The sequence below is a fragment of the Bombus vosnesenskii genome, unplaced genomic scaffold, assembly GCF_011952255.1.
Source record: "Bombus vosnesenskii isolate JDL3184/JDL3185 unplaced genomic scaffold, Bvos_JDL3184-5_v1.1 scf7180000013370, whole genome shotgun sequence".
In the NCBI taxonomy this organism is placed as follows: domain Eukaryota; kingdom Metazoa; phylum Arthropoda; class Insecta; order Hymenoptera; family Apidae; genus Bombus; species Bombus vosnesenskii.
The window spans coordinates 867,756-890,235 of NW_022883003.1; the positions used below are offsets into that span (position 1 = coordinate 867,756).

At 44.6% G+C, this 22,480-nt stretch overlaps 1 protein-coding gene across 1 annotated transcript in view; it reads right to left on the reverse strand.

Annotated features, from left to right (window-relative positions):
• Positions 1–901: 901 nt before the first annotated feature.
• Positions 902–22,480, reverse strand: part of LOC117237323 (neurogenic locus protein delta-like) — a 48,451-nt gene continuing 26,872 nt past the window's right edge. The window contains exons 4-6 of the mRNA XM_033501152.1: positions 20,232–20,483; positions 12,238–12,298; positions 902–6,695 (exon numbers count right to left, since the gene is read on the reverse strand). Of these exons, the coding sequence (XP_033357043.1) occupies positions 4,670–6,695; positions 12,238–12,298; positions 20,232–20,483 (2,339 nt within the window). The 3' untranslated portion in view covers positions 902–4,669. The remainder of the gene's footprint in view (positions 6,696–12,237; positions 12,299–20,231; positions 20,484–22,480) is intronic.

Here is a 22,480-nt window from a genome sequence, read left to right on the forward strand (position 1 = left end):
TAATGTCTAATTTCTTGCAGACATCGCATCAATGTCTCACGATTTATTCAACTGCGCGTTTCATTTGTTAGCCTTTGAATATTCAAGTGTACTGTTCGCTATTTCATGATATTATGTTACTATTATTGTGTTGTATCGTATTGTGCATTATTTAGGAATATCATGTTCAAGCTTTCGGGTAATGTGGCATTTTATTTTAAAAAGTATAGATAATAAATCGTGAAATGTAAGAGGGTGAAATGCAGGACACAGATTTATTCGTTTTAATGAATCATTATTAATCGTTCGCTGTCACTCGCGTGGCATCATCGTATTGACAATTCGTTTTCCCTATGTACACGTTGGCGATAATCGTAACACAGTAATTAATAATTAATAATAAGAATAAAAATAGTAATAATAATCGCAAAATCGTGACCGTGATCAATTGTACAATTTTCTCCTACAAATATACATAATAGATCTCCGCAAATAAATCTCCGTGTATATACATCTCTGTGTATAGATAACGTAACTTCTTTTTATACAGTTGACAGAGAATTACGAACAAGTTAGGAATCTCTTTACATCGTATACCCTAAATGTATACGCGTTGCTTCTCTTCTCCTAAACATACGAATACATCCAATCGAACGAGGGGCAAGAAAAACAAAAGTACTTCGTTTTACTTTGATCTTAAGCGAACAAGTGGAGAGAGGAAAAACTAAGAACTCGCAATGCCCGAAAACTGAGGTATCTACGATACGAAGAAAGGATAAAATCGGGCCGCTTTGATAGGATTTTAACGAGAGGACAGAAAAGCGTGGATAAGGAGACAAGGAGGAAGCAAGGCGGTAATTCGACGCGAAGCCGCGGAAAAAAATCGTCGAAAAATCAAAAATCCAGTCGAAAGAAGTATAAGTACAAAAAATGACAACAGCTTTATTACACATTGTATTCCATATAATATAATCGTTTATACGTACGTGCTTCTCGTTTAATTATGGGTCGACGAATGCCGGCCAGCGTCGTCGCCGGTCGACCGGTGAACGAACGATCGATTAATCGCCGCTTAATCGATCCGAATCCACGTCGTCGACGCTGTGTGCCGGCGCGCACACTTTGTTTTTCTTTATTTATTTGTTTTTTTTTTCTCATCTTCCGCGTTCTCTATTCTTTCCTTCTTTTTATACAATTTTTAATATGCGCTCCGTCCACTATTTTGTTCTCCATTATCTTTTTTTCTGTAAATTTTCTTATATACGTATATGTATATATATATATATATATATTTTGTTTTTAAATTCTATACTCCTTGCTCACGAGCGAGACCCAAAAAAAAAAAGAAAAAGAAATACGTGACCTGACTTAGTGTTGTGGTAAGTTGTTTCGTTTATTTAATTATCATTATTATTTATTAACAGGAACATTATCGAATCTTTGTTCGTTACATCGTCATCGTACGTTTCTACATTATTATCGTGATCATCACTATCAGCATTATTATCACCACCGGCGTTAATTGATCGTATCGGACAAGTAGCGTCGTAGCGTGTCAATCATCGTTATTATCATTATATCAGCAGCATCCTTCATCATCATATTCATCATCGTTTGTTCAGCAGCTTCATCATCCATATAAATAAATAATTATCATCAACCGTGCGATAACAACACATAATCGTCATTTGTTCGCGTTTCCGCGGTCGAAGTGGGCGAGAAATTTTTCAAAGTAATTATAAAAAAGCTAATTTTTTGTCTATTCAATGAAGGTATGATAAAGATTTTAATCGAACGATTATAGATTTTATAAACTTCAACCGAAAAATAATTCGAATCCTATCTGAAAAGAGTCGATTTATCGAATTTCTTTGAACCGCTATCGATTGCTCGCTGACTTCGATCTCGAAAACATAACCCGTCTCGTCGTCCGCACTCCGTTGACGACGACGCCGGTTTTTCATTTACATATATATACTTTTATATATATATACTTTCTATATATTTCTTCTTCTATCTATATATTTATATATTCATTTATTTATCCATTTTATTTATCTGTATTTATACATATCGCGAGTAATATTTTACCGTTGTGTGATGTGCCACATCATCGGAGGCGCACGCAGATACGAAAAGGTTTTAAAAGTTGGACGAAGGAAAGCCGATGGTCGAATGTCCCTAGAAAGTTACCAGATTCCTTGAAACATCGTCTAAAGTTCAATTTAACGATTCTAATCATTTCAATTACTTTATTCAATTTATAAAAACTAACTTTTCAAACATTCTCCGATAGCGAATTTTCTCCATAAGCTTTCCTCTTCCCTTCTTTATTCTTTTTTTGTTGTAAAGTTTCCTCTTTTTAATACAAAAAACACGGTTCGAAAGTTCGCTATTCGATCATATGGCTGGTTTCGTGCGTGAATTTTGATTTTAGTCACATTCCACGATCGGGGACGGTGCTCGTCGTTCGGACGAGGCAAGTGGAGGGCTCCGTTCATGGAATTTTCACGACTTCCGGATCGGGTAACGCGCGTTTCTGCCCCAAAGAGACGAAATTCGAATTCTTTCGATTTCTCGCCTCTTTGACGTTTCTGTTACCGATGCGATGGTACAAACGGATGGTTCGATATGGAAACGGCTAATTCATAAATTTCAGCGCTCGATCATCCGGCAAGCCAGGCTTGCCGCGAGAAACAGGATATCCCAGATTGCCGGACGATGAGTTTGTTCCAACGTTTACTGTACATTGCTATTTTACGCGATTACCAAGGACTCTGCGATCCCGAAGCTGTACCCTCGAAAGCCTCGTTTCAAGATCCACGTGGCACCGTCCCAGAAGAAATACGATCTTTTCTTATGAAATTAGCAAATGACAAAAGGAATAGAGGAACCGATATCGATCGCTTGTCGACCAAAAAAAAAGCGTTATCCGAAAGTCTAAAAAAAAGAGAGGAAAGAAATCGGAGAAAAAAAAATAAAAAAATCTCACGAAGGGGCAACATCGTTTGAATTCTGATTCGTCGTAAACTTTCTCGCTCGTAACTATATACGCACGGTACATACAAACGCTCTCCTCTCTCTGGTCGTTACTCTGCTTCGTACTCTCTCACAGCTTGCTCGCAAGCGAACAGATGGACACACATACATATACATGTATATTTACATATATATACATACTACATATACGAAAGAAGCACGCACACACGCGCGCACACACGTACCAAAACAGACATACTCTCGATGCATGCACGCTATGTCGCTATCGGTCGCGCACACATATACGAAACGCACACGTAGAATCGCATACATACACAATACACGCGCAATTGTGTACACGCAAAAGTAAGTATCCTCGCGAACGCGCCTCTCGTTAGCCACGAAGGAAAGAGAGAGGGAAAAGTCTTCAGTCACGCGATTCGAAAAAGAACAGAGAAAAGAGAGATTGTGTGTGTGAGAGAGTGAGAGAGAGAGGGAGAGAGAGTGAGTGTGTGTGTGTGTGTGTGTGTGTGTGAGAGAGAGAGAGAGAGGGAGAAAAATAGAAGAAGTAATGGAGAACTATCGGAACAATGATAATGTGATACGATAGAATAATATTAATAATAATAATTAGAATAATAATATTAATAATAATAATAATAATAATAGCAAATAGTAATAATAGTAAATAACAATAATAATAAATTAGTTCTGTACAAAGTTTTCGCTTCAAACATGATATATATATAATATTAATACCTAAGGACGAGTCGGACGACGATATTCGCCATCGTCCGCCTCCACAGCATTTCATTGTATATATATATATTTTCATATATATATGTATATTTCATTTCGTCCCCCTGTTGTCGAACTCTTCTCGCTGAAGTCTCCTCCTCTTTGTCTTCATCGTCTTCTTCTTCGTCATCTTCCGTTTCTTTTTGTTAAAGGACAGTCTCCTCGTCATCATCAACGTCGACGAGGATCGTCCCGCGTGATCATCTGGCGGAACGTCTGCGCGCGAGTCAACTTCTTTCTTTTCTGCCATCGAGAACAATAACGGCAACAGCAGTAACAGCAACAATAGCATAGTGGCTATCGCTACGGCTACCGCGAGCCAGTGTCGCCGTCATCGTCATCGCCATCGTCATCGTTGTCGTCATAGTCATCATCATCGCCATCATCATCATCATTATCATCATCATCGTCGTCGTCGTGGCAAAGTCCGGTGGAACGTTCTCACGCGCGACGTCCTGCGCAACAGGAGGGAGAGAAACAAAGGAATCACGAAGAAACGCGCGCTCGTTCACCCGCTGGCCCATAACGGAGAGCCAAGCACGGTGCACCACACGCTGATGACTGTGTAACATTCGTGGTGGTTCTCGTGCGTACGTGTACATGCACAAAGGGATATCGCACGCGTGGTTCCTCTGTCGCGTCGGTCGGTGGTTGCGCGCGTACAACAGAGTGCAACGCCAAACGAACGTGAAAAACACAGAGAGAAAACAAGAGTTCTTACAAGAGTTCTTGATTTGTCGCGTGTGAGTCGCACGCGGGGGCATGCACAGCTTATTACCGGTCATTACGGAAGAAGGGAAAAAGTTCGTTTACGAATTATACAAGAGTCCATCTCGTCATCTCGTTCGACCGTGGCTCTGTTTCTCTATACTACTAGAATAACAGTTAAACACTCGTTTAAGAAGAAGAATAACTACACTTCCGTCGCGAGTGTCGCCGCTAGCGACGTGTCGTGTCTATAGTGATCGTCTATAACGTACACTCCACAACCGGTCTCGGCACCGCCACCGCCGCCACTACCCGGTGGACCACTGCCCCCTTCCGTGATGGTCGTCGGCCTCTTGAGCAATGCCGCCTCCGCCGCGCAACAGCTGTCCGTCGTCGCGTTACCGGCGAACACCGACGACCTCTTGGCAGTCTCGATCACGCCGACACCGACGCCTATACCGAGACCAAGACCCAGACAGTCCTTCTCCTTTTGGAAGAGGTGGGACGCCCTGTGAGCGGCCGCCTCCGTGTTCAGTTGCTTCGTTGTCCGCGTTCGACCGTCTTGCAGCACCGGTTCTGGCTTGTAACCCGAGCAAGAGCTGTCCAGCGTGACGTCCGTTTGAAACGACGAGTCGAGGTCGTCTTGTCTGGCAGACGCGACGTTGTTCACGCTCTTGTTCGCCGTCCATGTGTTCTTGATCATGTGAGCATCCCCGGTACCCAGGGTACACACACTGCCACCGCCTCCGCCGCTGATCATCCCGCTGCCACCGCCTCCTAGCAGTCCAACGTTACCGATACCAACCCCGGTGCTCCCGGTAGAACCAACTCCGGCTCCACCACCGACTCCACCCATTACACCACCGCTTCTTTTGCTCATGCTACTGTGAACAGCGTTTCGTTCGTTCTGCAGCCTGGCCTCTTCGTCAGCTTTTGCCTGTTCTCGCTTCTGTCGCCTCTTCATACACATCACCGCGACCGCAGCTACTAGAACGAATGCTGGAACTGCCGTTGATAGGGTTGCTATCACCACTACGTGTTCCGTGGTCAAGCCAGCGTCTCGTGGCTCCGCGGACGCGGACGCGATATGCCTGGACAGATTTCCCGACCAGTAACTAGCTCCGGATGGTGGTACAGCAGGAACAGCAGCTGCGGTGTTCGAAGGAGCCGGCAAATTGGCCGTTCCACTGCCTACTTCTTCCGAACAAGTGTCTCCGTGCCAACCCTCCGGGCATTGGCAGAGGAACCCGTTCACTCGGTTCAAACACGTGCCACCGTTTCTACAGGGCGCGCTTCGACACTCGTCCACGTCGACGCTACAGTCTTTGCCAGTGAAGCCAGGTTTACACGCGCACCGATAATCGTTCGTTCCCGATATGCACCGGCCACCATTCGCGCACGGTTTCGTCAGACAATAATCCACCTTATCTTGACATAATCGACCAACGTATCCAGGCACGCACTGGCAACGGAACTGATTGACTAGATCCACGCAGGTTCCTCCGTTCAGACAGGGATCGCCTTGGCAGTCGTCGATGTTGGTTTCGCAGCGTTCGCCGGTGAAACCGGCCGGACAAGAGCACCGGAAGCTGTTACCCAGGTCTGTACAGGTGCCACCGTTCGAACATGGATTCGGGGAACACTGGTCGAGCTGGGATTCGCAGTCGTTGCCAGCGTAACCGGGCGGACAGCGGCACACGTATCCGTGAAGAGAATCGTCCTCGCAGGTGGCTCCGTGATGGCAGGGAGAATCTCGACAGGATCTCGAGCTGATCTCGCAGTGTCGGCCGCGCCAACCGGGTGGACAGGTGCAACGATAATGTTGCCTGGTGGACGACGACGAAGACGAAGACGACGACGAGGACGAGGAGGACGAGTCTACGGAGCTTCTGATCAGGCTAGAATTGCCGTAGGGCGGGTCCATGGAGCATGATCCACCGTTGAGACAGGGGTTCGAGTCACAGTCCAAAAGAGGCTTCTCGCAGTTAGTGCCGTTGAAGCCTGGCGCGCACGAGCAGGTGTACAAACCCTGGCCGTTAAAGGTGTTAAAGCAGGTGCCGCCGTTCAAGCAGGGCTTGTGATTCGTGCAGTAGTTGAGGTCCTGGTTGCAGAACAGACCGCCCCAGCCTTCGTCGCAGAGGCACTCCCAGGGTTTCTGGCAGCTACCGTGAAGGCAGCCTGGATATCTCACGCATTGGTCGCAGTACGCTCCCTTCCAACCGTTGTGGCATCTGTAACCGAGACAAGAGAGGATGTTGCTCGTTAGCTCTGTTGATCGGTTTGCCGCTTTTCTTCGATGTTCGACGAACACGGGGAGAAAGTAACCGCGGCTACGCGCGACGGCTAACGGAAGCTTTCCTTTTAACTCAACTATGAATGTAAACGGAGAAACTTTTTAAAGAATGAAGCAACGTGAGAACGAAATTAATTAGAACATCATTTTTTGCAAATGTTACAAGAAGAATTTTTAATGAAACACGAACATCTTTATCTTTCATATCTTTTTCGGGGTACAACCGTTGGTACAATTTCCCCCGACAGGCGACGATTAGAATCCTCCGAGATTCTTGGTGGAAGACGAATGTCAAAGACCTCGTTAAACTCGTATGAAAAATGATGAAACGCGATAGAGGACGCGCAATAAAGAGGTAGAAGATGGGACGAGGAGGAATCCCCGTTTCCAGGTAACCGAGCTTTATACCGGGTGATTCTGTACGAACGCACGTGTTACTTTATGCAAGCAGTGGAGGTGTAACGAGTAGGAGACTCTAATTACTTGGATCGTTAAATACTAATCGATCCTCGCGGAGACGTAATTTTAGGGAATGTGATAAAAATAAGATGCTACGAAATCATCGTCTATTTCTCACGTCCGATAGAATTAATCGAACTTCCCACGATGTATATCATCGTTGCGGTAGCTTTCCGAATTTCGTTCCACGAGTCGAACTAAAAGAAAAAGCTGGCGATAGATATCGTGACCAAAGATTTACACGATCGTTGGTTTTTGGGTAAGAAGTTCCAGGAAAGAGAGCAAGGAGAAAACGCGATGAAGAAAAGGGACAAAGGGAGGAAAAGAAACGGGCGGAACGGTTGAACAGAAAAAGAAAGGCAGTTCGCCGTGACAGAGGATACGCGAAGGTGGGTAAAGGCCGCGGAGATGAAGAAGAAGAAGGCGACGAGGAGGAAGGTAGTATAGAGAGGAGCTGGATCCGCGACACAGGAGGGAGAGAAACGAGGAGGATATGGTGGTCGGCCATTACGTCCAAGGGGGTTATACCGAGGTAGAAAGGACAAAGACGTTTGGTGAAAAGATAGAACAAGAGCAAGCATTAAAAAGAGACAGGAAGAAATGAAGAGAGACGTGCGTACATATATATACACGATATTACGTATAAATACACCTTCATTGCGCATTTATATGTACACTAATACAAATATATACTAACGCAAATTCACATTGAGGAAAGAAACAGAGGAAGAAAGAAAGAAAGAAAGAAAGAAAGGAAGGAAGAAAGAAAGATGAAAAGAGAAGAGGAGAAATAGAATGAGCAGGAGGAAAGGGAGAGATAGAGAGAGAAAGAGAGAAAGAGGGAGAGAGAGAGAGAGACGAAGAGCTTGAGGAAGGAGAAGGAAAAGGAGAGAACCGTCGAGAGAAGGGAGGAAGAACCTTAGCCAAGAGAGACAGGAGAGGAGGTAGAATTCGAAGGAGAGTGGGGAGACGAGTCGTCGAGTTGTGTTCCCACGGTTCGAGTCTCGGCACAGCCGTTCAGTATGCGGGTCAAGGAAAGGTTACGCTCCTCTGTGTGTGCGCGCGCCTTGCTCTGCCCACTAATACCCATCCGCCTCTCTCTCTCTCTCTTTCTACATTTATATATATATATAATATATATATTTTTTACATGTATACATGCATATTATATATATATATGAAAATATATATATATATAATACACGCATACACACACACACGTATATATACATATACACATCGAGAAGTAGAGAGAAACAGAGACAAGAGAGATAGCCCCAAAGCAGTCGACGTCGCATGACTATACCATTAAATCCCATGTATACACTGAGCAACGTAATCGAGAGAGAAAGAAGGAAAGACGAGCAGCAGGTCCGCGAACAGAGTATAGAAGGTAGAACAGAATGAGTCGAACTGTGCCACCATATGTACATATATGTATATGTACATATATACGTATATATATATATCCACACACACACACACACACATACACACAAATACATAATATATATGTATATACAAATTCATGGAAGTTTATATATTCGCGCGTGAGCTTAGCCAATGAGATTCTTCGAGCTGTCCTCTCTAGCGAACGAATCTTCTTCCTAGGGCGCGAAACGGATTTCTAATGACCGCGAAGAAACGCAGCCTGCTTTCAGCGGTACCCATACGGAGAAATGATCATATTCTTGATCCTAGTGCTATCGTATTCGAAATTAGAACAATGCACGAAATGAATAAAGTTAGAAAGTCGGTAGAATACCTTCGGGTACTGACACTCAAGGAGTTTAGGTAATCGAGTAATTGCTGGAACGGTGAAGTGAAAGAGGAGAAGTGTGGAGTTCGGGAATCGCACGAATACCGGTACTTAGGCATATTAGCGTGCGGGAATACCGGTATTCGAAAATACCAATGTTCAAGACTATCGATAAGGGTAATTTAAAATAGTGGTATATTCGAGTACCGATATTTAGAAGTATCTCGGTACTCGGTGAAAAAAGAATTGGAGAAATTGCGAATATTATGTAGGTATAAGATTAGGTGGATACGTTTAAAAGAAATAAGGATGGGAAGATCGTAAAATGATGCACGATATGCATCCTCATCGGTATTCAGTTACAATAACACGTACGGCTCCGGCCATGGACTCCGAAATTTCAATGGGACACCGTAGGGCCGCGATTCTTTCACGTATCACGAATGGGGCCAACATCCCACGAGGCTTAAGATGGCAACTGCTTTTAGCGATCGTATCGACTATTTCCACGCATACGGTTACGCAACCAGAAAACAGATTACCCTTTGTCCACGTAATACGTTGCTATTTATTCGAAACCTTTCCTCGAAACGTTTGTCAACGTTTGATCGTTGCTATTTTTGCACCATCCATCACTACGTTGGCGCCACAAATATCTTGCGTACTTTATGATCAGTCTGCGGATGTTTTTATGCGTTTACGAGTCATCTAAATTTCCAGAAATAAATATACCATATATTATAGAATCAAGATATTAATTCTAGTATTTAGAAGATGAAACTAATGTTCATTTAGATTTCATTCTTCTAATATTCACTTCGCATTCGCACGAAATCTAAATTTATACAAATATCTGTAGCCTGCTTGTAACATTGCTTCTATATTCTTATCCTCGAGTCCATTTACGATATGTTGCTCTATGAGAATCGACTCCCGTCTCTTATAATTAGGAGAAAATTAATGCAGTTGAATTATCTTTAAAGTATCCATATCCAATAAAACTACACTGCAATTCAAAAATTTACAATCGTCGAGAACCTCTATGCTCGTTTCGCAACAGGTTTTCCTTGGACATGAAAACCGATGCACCGCGTCTCAGAGCGAAGTTACAGCAAAGCCCTCAATGTCTCAAAGTATTTTGCACGATATTCAACGAACAATTTATTACAGACGACTCGGTATGTTGTTTATTTACGCGTCTACGGTACGCCCATAAATTCCGGATCGTCTGGGACCTTTAAAAGCCGCGTCTCAGCGAACAACCTGGACGAGTGCCCCGTCTATTTTCGAAAATATTATTTTTCCACGACTTTATGAGAATTACCCCTTGGGAAAGAAAGTGGACGAGAATGGCGGAGGAGAGACATGGATGGTGCTCTCAGGGAACTCGACGGGGACCGACGACTGCGGCTAACGGGACAATTAACCCCAGTCTCGTACAGTAATTAGATGATCGAGTTAACTCTAAACCTTGGGTTAACGTCGCACCGAGATTCGAGTCCCATGCGAAGACAGATCGGAATTATCGCGGAATCTTCATCTGCTCTAACTGCGTTCCTTCTAAATTCGAGTATCGTGATTTTCGACAGCTAAATCGTTGTGTTCCTATGATCGCGAGCCAACGATGCTTCGTGATAACTGCTAATAATAATCTACGATGATCCACAACGATAAGAAAAATTGGATAAATAACATACGGAAGTTAAATCGAGTTATCCCATTGACATTGATATTAGAATTTTTAACGGGCATAAAACTTTCTCCAAACGAATCAAAATGAAAGATAGGGAAAACAGCGATCGAATTTCACATTCTACGCGTCTCTAGAATCGTCTAAGGCTTAAAACTCGAGGGTGAGAAGAAGGTATTCTTCTCTTGCAGCCGAGAAAAAATTCGCGCGCCAACGAGAACAATAAAGAGTTCTTCGAGGCAGCGGCATATTTATAGAGCAGGATTCTCGGCAAATACAGAAATTCCCGAATCGATCTCTGCCCTTAGTCAGCGTGTTCTTTTTTCCACTCGTCGAGTCGAATTAGAAGGTTCAACGACACAATCGCGCGACTTTCGAAATAGACGAGAGTAAAGGGTGTCGTAAACGCGACAAAAGAAGACGAGAATCAAATAAAAGGACGCGAGAGAAGAAAATTCGTGCTGGATGCAAGATCGGTTCTCTCGTTACGGCGGAAACAAGCCGGCTGCTTCGAATTTCTGTTCGTTCTCTTCGACCCCCGACGATCATCGTGCACGACGCGCCTCTGACTGTGAAATTACTGGTGAAACAGGAACGAGGGGAATCGCAACACCCGGAAACGAGTTCCGCCGATGATATTCTAATCGCGCACCAATCCCCGAGTCAAGGGAAAATCGAATGGCGCGACCCAATCGCAGAAACTGGTAGCTATGCTAATGGAAATACTTGATTGGATAAGGCGAACAGTTTTCTCAAATTATTTACAACGAATCGAGAATTCCGATATTTTGTAGGTAAATACTATCGCTGTATAGTATAGTTGCTTAGATGATTCGATATGCAATCCACTTCGGTATACATTATTCGATATTTTCAATAATCTTGAAACGATATTAGATTGCGAAGGTTTTCATAATTCAATAAATGCAGCTGATCGTTAATAACTATTACTGTTTGCTAGGCAGGACCCTAATCTTTAATAAATAATCGATAGATATAACGAAATATAATTGGCAAATGGAAATTCAGGAAACGAAAGGATTATAGCAATAGATAATCGTACACGGTGTCGTAACGACTTCCGAATAAGTAAATGATCTAGAAATTGTAAATGATAAATAATTAATAAATTGAAATTCGGGGAGAAGATTCGACTATAAATAAACGATTGTAGGCAGAATTTCGATGATTCATTAGAGAAAGGATTCGAAAACGGAACTGAAAATATTCTCACGGTGAGGCAATTAACACGGCTGGATCATCGATCGCGTTAGACTCATTAACGATCGACTTTCGCGGGAAGCTCGTTTATCGAGGCGTCGCGTCGCGTCGTTATTAATGCGGCACGAGTATGATACAACGCGTACAGGTATCGAGTCAGGAATGTAATATCAGCAAGGAAAAAGAAAAAGAAAAGGCGCACGAAGAAGAAGAAGAAGAAGAAGACCGACGACGACGATGAAGAAGAAGAAGAAGAAGAAGAAGAAGAAGACTAAGTTGGCTACATGTACACATTATCATGAAGGGAAAAGACAGAGAAAGAAAAATGGTAGATTGTATGCGTATACTCACATGCACTCGTCGGGTCGACTGCAGTGTCCGTGCTGCTCGTCGCATCCGGGCAGGCAGCGGGCTGAAACGAGTAAGAAAAAATCCAAAAGGTTAAGGCAACTCTCCGCAAGAGGTCGATCGCGTCCCTCACGACTGCACGAGCGGTACCATACGATGCATCCCGATGCATTCCTCTGCTATAGGTAGTCGGGTACCAGGAGAACTCGATAATTCAACGTGCTACTCTCCTCTCTTTCTCCTTCTCTGTACAAGGACCCACTGTGTGTCGCCGTTAATCGAATTGTTAAATTGTTCAGAAACTCGAATGGAAAATCGATCCGCTGCTTTTGGGACAGGACAATGCAGGTCAGAGAGGTTGCTTTATCCAGAGAGTAAATTATGCAAAGCAGTTTTCCGTGGTAAATTGGTAAAACAGTTTGAACGTTTGAAAGGATTTGGAAAGAACGATCCTTTGATCGGTTGATTTTGAGATTAGACGTTTGGATGGAGAGCGGAGGTTAGAGGTTGAAGGTCGAAGCTTAGGCAGCTCGAAGGCTGCAATAGCTAGTTATTTTTATAGAAAGAATTTTGCACAAATTTCCCGCGAAACGATGGTAGTTCTGTTGTAAATTTCTAGTGGATGCACACAGGTGTCGTAATGTCTCGTACTTGCTTCCTCGACCAAAAAGGACCAATTTATAAACACGAAGTCGGTATCGCTCACACCTCGAATATACGATGGAGGGAATCGTCTAATTAAAATTTATGTCATATATACCACGAATCGTTCCCGTTTTCTGGGAATCCTGAATAGGAAAGGAGTCTGACCGCACGATTCCTTGCATAGCTGCACGTAGTAGTGAACGATACGTTGTCGGGTGCTCGCTCGCGCGCGTGCGCTCGCGCTCACACGGTCGCGTCCCACAAGGATGATAAAATTGTGTCACGTGTGACGATTCTTATCTTGCGATCGTGAAATCACCTCTAACGCCCTGCTAATTGACCAATTCCGCCTCCTTTCAAAATTATTTCATGAATCTTCCACTTTCCTTGACTCGAACATAAAACCAAAATGAAGACGAAGTAAACTGAATCACAACGATGTCAGAAAATCGTTCTGAAGCTCGATAATTACGTTTAAAACCTCGTTTAAAACCTTCTGCTGTTCGTTTAGGCATTTCTTTTTTTTTTTTTTTTTTTAATGTATCTGTAACTGTATTGTAATTGAAAGATAGTTTGTCTTCTTTAACAATTGACAATTTGTAATAAATTTAGAAAATCACGCTTGTAACGTTTCATGCGAGTTATGCAAACAGAATAATCCTACTTCTATTCTCGTCATATTTTCCAAACAGGAGAAACGAAGTTCTAAGCAAAAACCTATGCACGAAAACATTATTTTAATAAAAACATTTTGCCAAGAGTACTTGAAGCGAAACTTGAAAAATGTAATGTACACAACGTGTTGATACTTTAATTAACGACGTTTCTATATATTGTTCAATATGGTTTCCCCACACTGATGACCAAATTCTGATAATAAATTAGAGCAGGACAGGACGGGTACGAGGAGAAAGATCGTTCACATAGCAGCACACGCCAGCAAGGGTAACGAAATTGTGTCACGTGTCGCGCAGTTTATCCAGTCCGCAAATATATCCAAAGTCTTTCAGTTGGCTGCCAGCCACCGGTTCGGTTACGTACGTTCCTCGAGCATATAGATCGCGGATCGCGTCTGCCATACCACAACACCATCTCCTCTGAGGATATATCGCGTCTTAAATCGGTTTTATTTCCCGCACACGTGTCTTCCGTCCGTGAAATTTTTCAGCAATCTTTCAGTTCTAACTTCTCTGATCTTTACATTTCGCAATGATCCTTCGTACACGTTATACGCCGGCACACGTTCTCCAAAAACGCGTTGCGGAATCTATCTGAAACTCGTTAAGTGGGAGTTCGAGGTCGACGATATTTGTCGAATACAAAAATTACACGATACACTTCGAAATTGTTCACAGTGGATTTTTTTATTTGCAGTACAATAAGTATTCGTGGTTAACGATATTTTCGAATACCAGAATTCAACGGCACACTTCGAAATTATACACAGTCGATTCCCTAATTACTTGGAATAAAATGGAATATAAACAGAAGAAGATATAACTAGAATTTACATATATACAAGAGAATTTTTCACTAATTTTTCCATTAATTACGATTTTTCGTTCAAATGATAAAAACCCACGATCAGATTAAAGTATTCGATCGGTAGAAGTTAGACGAACGGAGACTATATTTTCGTTTGTAAAAATCGAATAGAACGTAAGAGCAAAGTTCTTTCATCGAAAGGATGTTTCATGAATGAGAAACCCTCTCTACAGGGTACGTCTTTCTTTCTTCCCAGTCCAGTAAAACGGATAGATCTCAAAAGTATTTTCAAGTTGGATGCTTCCTTCGAAACTGTATGACAAAAGTTAATTCCTTAATTATTTGGCGTGCCTTAGAAAAATCGGTCAACTGGAAAGAGAATAAGTCCATCGACCGAATGAAAATAAAGAAAAAGAAAAAAAGAAAGAAAAAGAAACAAGGCCAACCTAACCCCACCGAAAGAACATTTCACAGATGAACAATCTTTCATAAAGGCACGTCTTTCTCTCAGCTCACAGAAAGAATATAGAAGTTAAGAGATCGCGAGGTGAAAACAAGCTGGACAAAAGATCTGCGAAGAACTCGGTCGGCTAGTGTCTTCCTGAATGAAGGGGTTGAAGGTGGTTCGTCTGGATAAAGGAGAGAAGGTGAACCCTGTGGCAGAGCGTGTGGGGGCCACTGAGAGGACAGGAGAGGGCCGATGGGCCGCGTGACCTTGGCACCGAGCGCAACGGCCCACGAAGGCGGCTCTCGATGGAGCTCGCCAGTCTCGACGCGCTAAGGAGCGTATGGTATTTATAGAGTGGAGAACCGTGAGGAACGAGTCTCGAGTTTGGTTGCTGGATCCCGCGGGACGACGAAAGGAACGGGCAAATCGCACAGATTCTACCGGCCCTTGGAAAAAGAAGAATTCAAAAGCGGGACTGGAAAGAGGGAGGGAGAGCGAGAGAGAGAGAGAGAGAGAAAGAAAGAGAGGAGGATTGGCTTTGGTGAAAACCGACTGTTCCTGAATTAAACCCTGGGATTACGGCAACGTCTGATGCCGAGTTTAAACTCGGATAGACTATGTTGTGGCATTGGTGTGTGGTAATCTTTCGCGAAGTATGTATCATCCTCAGCTGATCGGAGAGAATTGGTAGAGTTGCATTCGTGTTAATTAAATTCGAATCAAGTGTCAGTTAAGAAAAAATTTCATCTTTCCACTATACTTACATAATATATATTTTATTTGTCTTTATATAAAATGCACTGTTGTAACGATAAAGGTAATATTGAATTGAAAGGATAAATGCTTGAAAATTTGTGGCCGATAGTCTATATGGTAATATGCCGAAGAAATAGAGCACAGGAAACAGCATAAACATGGCTGAAAGCGCCCTAGATTCGCAGGTACCATTCGGCCAGACATTGACAATAGACTCGTGGCCCTCAGCTGATGGAAGAGCCGCGAGGAGACCGCAACCTGCGCCACGCAACAGACCCTTCTGATGAAGAACTTTGACAACAACCGCGTTCCTCCTTTCCTTCCACGTAAAGACACCATGAAACGCGTCGAAACCGATATCATTCTATTTAAACGTCCACAAGCCTGTAGCCGTACTTTCGCTCCCCTAAATGAATTTTACGACTCGTGTCCAACGTACGTATCGATTTTTCTCCGGTCTCCGACTGCTAACCGGCGCGGCGTCGTTTCGTGCCTGACCTTTCGTGGAACAGCGACAATGAGTTTCAATCGAACATTCTCCCCCCTATCTACCTCTGTCTACCTGACGCGCTAAACAGGACTATTGCTCTATAGAAAGTTATAAGCGGAGCCGAAGAAAGCATCGAAAGAAAATCCAGGAAATACTGGCACAGGTAGCTCCATCAGATCTGTTCAATAAGAAAGAGAGACAAGAAGAAGAAGAAGAAGAGTGACGGGGACCAATGGCCAGGGGAGGGGTTGAAATGGAAGCGGACTATGAACGTGAGGCCGGTGCAGCTGTTGGTTAAAGCACCGACCTCTGTGCAGCTGTCAGGGGCCCACTCGGCCTCTTTCGGCGTAGTTCGGCCGCTCGTGTTGCAGCTGCCTCTGCAACAACCCCTGTAATACGTTCAGGCACCCCCGAAAATGCGCCTGGCTGCAAGCCACCCTATCCTTCCGCTACCCCTAGCCTCGTTAACCCGTTTTACAGGACGATCGGCTATATACAGTGTTATAGCATGCTCGAGGGACTGGTTTTTGTGCGCCGGCCTTTCTTCTCCTTTTGCGTGTCTCCAACGATTAACCGTTTATGTCAGTGTGTTTTTCTGCTGCCCCGATGGGTCAGCCCTTGTTTGAATTTTACTTTACGTTTTACCTTACGGAAACTGGAATTGAGGAAGGTTAATGGATAAATTGAATTGCAAGCCGATGTATTTTGCTTCTTCTTCTTCCTTTTCTCTTTCTTTTTTTTTCTTTTTTATGAATTTACCAGGTTGATTGGAATTCAAATGGAAGCTTCGCTCCTAACTTTTCGACGTCAATTACGTTCGATGGATTTCGAAGAGCGATAGAGTGATTGGATCGAAAGTAAGTGGAAGAATGCAGCAGGATTAACGGACAGATAAAATCGAAAAGATAATTGCCCAAAGGGGGGTCGTCACATTTTTCTGCCCACGGGTGGTAGACATTTTTTTACAGAAAGCGGCACACCGGGTCAGCTGAGCAAACGCGCTGAGTACACAGCCGCTAGGACACGATACACGCGTGTACTCTTGCCATTTCTAGAAACCGAACCTCGATGGCTTCCATTGCTTTTTGTACCGTTCTCACGAAACTTGTTTGCCAGGCAAGTTCAATTTCAATATATTTTTCAACGCATCTATTATTTATCTTCTTACTAATTCGTCGCATATATTAGCGAAAATAAACGAAGGAAGTGTTACGCGCCGATAACTGTGAATCTCAGGCAAAAAACACTTGGAACAATGACAAGACGATCGAGCAAAGAGTGTCACATACATTACGTGGCGATTAATCGTAGTCGATCTGTTTCCTCGTCGCCAGACCTCGCACGCGTCCACGGGGCCAGAACTCGCATTAAATCGCAACAATGGCCCATTCTCATCGCGTCGAGGGGGCGGTGGCGGTGCAGGAGGAACAGGAAGGCGGCGAAAATCCTGGAAACGGTGGCGTGGGCGTGAGCTTGGCCGCACACGTGAGAAAAGATCGGCCTGCGATCGCAACGAGAGGCAACCGTGTGGTCGTCGGCGTTTTTCGCCGTCTATCAGAGACAGGGACGGCACTCGACAGAGACTGACTTTCCTTCGCGAAACTCAACGCACGAACAGACGATTCCACGAATGGCCGGGAATGTCACGAAATGAAGAGTAAGTAGTCTATTAGTAATCAATGCGCGGAGAAACTTTGTCGAGCGCCGGTGCTCGACGACGAGTGCAACGACCGATCGACGACGGCCACGAGAACACACCCGGAGACCCTGTCGACGACTTTGACTCTTCCTCTCGTCGATCGTTACAAGAGGATTATTGAAGCGCAGGGAGGATGATTAAGGGAAGATCGACGGAAGTTTACAGGTGTTTCGAAGATTCGAAACTCGCAAGATTTGTAATTTTGTATGGCTTTATTTGGTTTACATGCGTTTACGTACGGTTGGATTTGCACTTGGGAAAAATAGGTACAATTAGGTGTGTACCCAGCTGTCTGTGAACAAATTTCCAAATCTCTCATGGATTTAAAAGTTTAGAGAGTGTTGGTCAGTTTCAGTTCATCGCAAAGTCCAGGTTACTATTTGACATAAACGTTGGCAGGAGAAAAATTCTCATAAAATCGTGGCAGGTTTGTCGATGTTCGATCTTACAATCGAGATAATCTACTGTTCGATTAGAACGATTTCAAGTATGTAACAACGTCTTAATGACTGGATGGATCACGAGATCGTTTATAGGATCGTTTAGACTAGCGATTGTGGCGAAATTCGCGAATACCATTGCCCTGACAGCGAGTTGACTCGAATGTTGGCCGCGGACGGGAATGCGATGACTTGGCACGCTGGCAAAGGAAGCAAAATAAGATCGAGATCTCGGATGCCATCGTCGAGGGAGAGAAAAAGGCCTCCCGCGCGAGCTCTCGCGCGCGCGGATCTTGCGAAACCGAGTCCATTCAAATCCATCCTTCCAACCAACAAACCAAAGAAACGAGACAAGAAAAAAAAAGTTAAAAAGCAATGCCGTGAAACAAAGGAGAGAAAGCGCAAGAACGATCGAAACGATCGAAGACAAAACGGAAGAGAAGGTTTGGAAGGTCCTCGCGCCAGCTGCACCACGTAACCTGCTCGTCGTAAACTAGAAGCATCGAGAGGCAAGCGCAGCGACAGCTACGTGGCGATCCAGTCGTCCCGTTCCAGTCTCATCCGCGTGCACACCCACACGTCTATGCGGGTGAGACGAGCCTCCAACACGATGAGAGACTGAAAGAGCCACACACGATGGAGGAGTTTCCATCCACACATCAACGATTATCCTGAACGTGCACGAGGTGCACGTGGAATGTAGACACTGAGAGCTACACGTATATACGTACACGTACAGATTAATCCTGAGAAGCTCGAGAGAGGAGAGCTCAGGTACGCGAGAACGAGCGACAAGGAGGATGCTGGATACAGAAGACGAACTCGAACACGATCAGAAGAGAGAATATACTCATATACATACACACACGTATACATATGAAGAGAGAGAGAGAGAGAGAGGAAAAAAGAGAAAGAAAGGAGAGGAGGAGACACGTATATACACACACACGAAGAGACGGATAGACAGCAGATACGGATATAACAAGGGAGTGGAGGAGGGAGGGGAGAAAAGGAAGGAGAGAGAGAGAGAGAGAGAGAGAGGTATAGAGAGGTGCACTGGGTACAGAGCGGGGCCAGAGCAGAAAGAGAAGGCTCTCTCTTTCTGGTATGTGTGCGACGCGCGCGCGAGCCGAGCGTGGGAAGCTGCTGCACGCTCGGACCCGACACTGCACCGACACTGCACCGGGCCTCTCCTTCGTGGACTCTCGTCGAGTTTGTCGAGTTTCGTGCTACGAACGAGAATAGAGAGAACGCTATATACCGGCCGGCGCGGACTAACGTCCTGGAGTGAATGTTATATAAGCGTTGAGAGGCGAGCTGACTAGCCTCTCCGGATGGATTCTACGCGAGTTTTCTGAAAATTATACTTGGCTCTTTCTACCTTCTTTCATACATCGCTGTTTAAAGGCTTTAGAAGCGAAATATTTGGAAATATCATGCAATACGAAGCGATGCGTTCGTTTTTATCGGCTGGCAAATTTGTGACGTAATTTGACATTTTATCGTAATCGTTGATCGATATATGAAATTTGATTGACGTGACTATTAAAAGCGTGGTACAATTATACCTTTCTCTGTTGTAACGACCACTTTCGTTGCCATTGACACGACACTTGGAATTCTACAAACTCTTTCCCTGATTCCCTGCTCGCATAATTTCCCACGTCATTTAACCCTGTTACACAAATCACGCTGCTCGTCCTTTTTCGCGTGTCATCAGAACAAGCACGGAAGAAAATCCTAAATTCGACAGCCTCTCCGATTACCAGCGAACAGTATAAATTACGCGACGGTGAGGACGCGAGACACAGAGCCGGACGGGACAAGGGATGAACAGAGAGACGAGGATAGTCACGGAGAGAAGAAGAAAGAGAACGTCAGAGAGGATCGTCTCTGTAATTTCATACACGGAATTCCTACAAAAGGAGGGATGTCACGCGCGGTGCAGTCGCGATGGGAAGCGTGGGAGTGCACGCATGTTACGTGTACGATAATAGGCGCTGCAAGGAGAAAATAAAAAGAGAGCAAACTTACGTGTATTGCAGTAGTCACCCTTCCATCCAGAGAGGCAGACGCGCTCTCCGGACGGGCTGCAGCTGTAATGACCGAAATTGTCGTCCCTCGGCCTGCACAGATTTTCACAACCCTTTCCATAGTAGTGCGCCACGCAAGTCACCCTATATTCGTACACCATCTTCGCGTGTGCGCTTCTGTATTCGTCCTCGGTCCAATTCGGCCCGACGTCCAGCCACTTTTGCGTCGTCAGCCTGGTTATCAATACTTTTTCTGGAAATTAAGAAAATTGTCTACGTTAAGATTTTGTGATATTTCCTTCTATCTTTGTTATTCCTGAGAACTGGGAAATGTAAATTCTTTCACTGCATTAATTACTGCTAAACGCTATTAAGGTTTCGTTGCATCTTTTTCTTTCTACGCTATGAAACAGTCTTAAAATATTTTTATTCTTTTCCCCAGTCTTTTCTTATACGAAGCAATAGTTTTGTTTACAGTACGACAATATTGCTTTCCCAGGAGATCAATTAACCTCGCTGTAATTCAAATGGATTTGCCAAGAGATTCGCTCCGATTGATACGATACAATTAACTGCTCCGTTTGCCTGGCTGAAATCAATTCCAATTTACCACCCATTGATTTCGACACGTCCGCGATGTCCCACGTGTCGCCGTATCCCCCAGAAACATCCCTAACAATACCACCTATCATTCTATACTCTCTCGCTCTATAAAACCGACCAACCCCTCCGATCAATTACTACGACGATTCTTCAACGCGACAATTTCACGCGTCAAAATCACGCTGATCGACGTGACACTAAATCGAAAGCGTATTCAAAAATCTATCCCGTTGAAAGCAACGCGATCAATACGATAAGTCTGAAATTTGACGCTTCCAAGTTTCATAAATCAGGACGAACCAACCTCGAAAGAGTACTAAAAGATCGATCGCCGGTGATCATCATCGTCTTGGCGCATCTCGATCGATCAATCGTCCACGGCAGAGGGAGAGAGTGCGGCACGAAACGCGAAAAGTAATTAAGCATGTCCATCGGAAGGGCAGAAAGAGAGAGAGATAGACAGATAGATAGAGATAGAGAGAGAGACAGAGGAGCAGCGAGGTGGTGGTGCTGCGCCCAATGATGCGATCGAAGTGCATCGGCCTCCGGCGAGAGAGACAGAGAGAGTAAGAGAGAGGGCAGACCGGACGTTCGTCCGCTATTGCTACTCCGCCGGCGGCACGCATCCGGCACAAAGAGAGTAAGCGTATACCACCACGTTGTGGCTCTGGGAAAGAGGCGTTCTTCTTTTCTTCTTCCTTCTCTTCTACACCGCCACCACACAACAAACTACTACCCTCTTCCTTTCCTATGTATCTCCACCTCTCCTACTTCTCCTGGCTGCCTCCTTCTTCTTCTTCCTTCTACCATTGCCTACCTGTTTTCGCAACAGAATAAAAGTAGAAGGAGGAAGAAGAAGAGCACACACGGTTCAGGCTTCCTACTAAACGTATTATCGTAATGGGGCAACAGATTAGGAGGGCTCGTCCATCTTTCTCCGTCGTTCAAGCCTCGATCAGGTGCCCTACCGAAAAAGCTGCGTCTCACGATGCACACAGGGTCCAAGCAAGCCTGACTGGGCCAGTTCATGATGTTCGTGTGAGAGACTCATGGCACGGGCAAATGGATCGAGTAGTATACATCGGCCGTGCTGTATGGTTACGTTGTGGTCGGTAGCGTAAGGAAGAGTTAAGTGGTCAGCCTCCGTGTTCCCGTTCTTTTTTATCCTTTTCTTTCCTTTCTTTTCGTTCTAGGTTTCGGTTCCCTTCAGGGCCTCCGTGATGAACCTAATGAACGGTTCACCGGAGCAGTCTCGCGATCGCCAGGGGTCTATTTTTGAAACTTGGTTGAATTTCGAGAGCCTTCATTTTTCTTTTTTACTTTGCGGCAGTAATCGCCAGCGAAAACTCGCGAGTAGAAATTGGGCGAAAAGAGAGTTTTGGTATAATCGGGGGAAGGATAGGTTTCGAGATGCGTTCCAGGTGTTTTCGAGATACAAAAAGCAATTGTTTCGTGAAGGATGAAACACGATGAGGCGCGATCGTAAGGAGATCGCGCGCTTCGAATCAGCCGACCAACGATTTCGCGACGCCTGTTTCAAGCTACGGAAAACCGTGACCATATCGCGCGGCGACAACCGTCAGAAAACGGACCTTTCGTTACGCTATCGAGTCTCACCGGAATTACAAAGCCCACATGCACTGTACA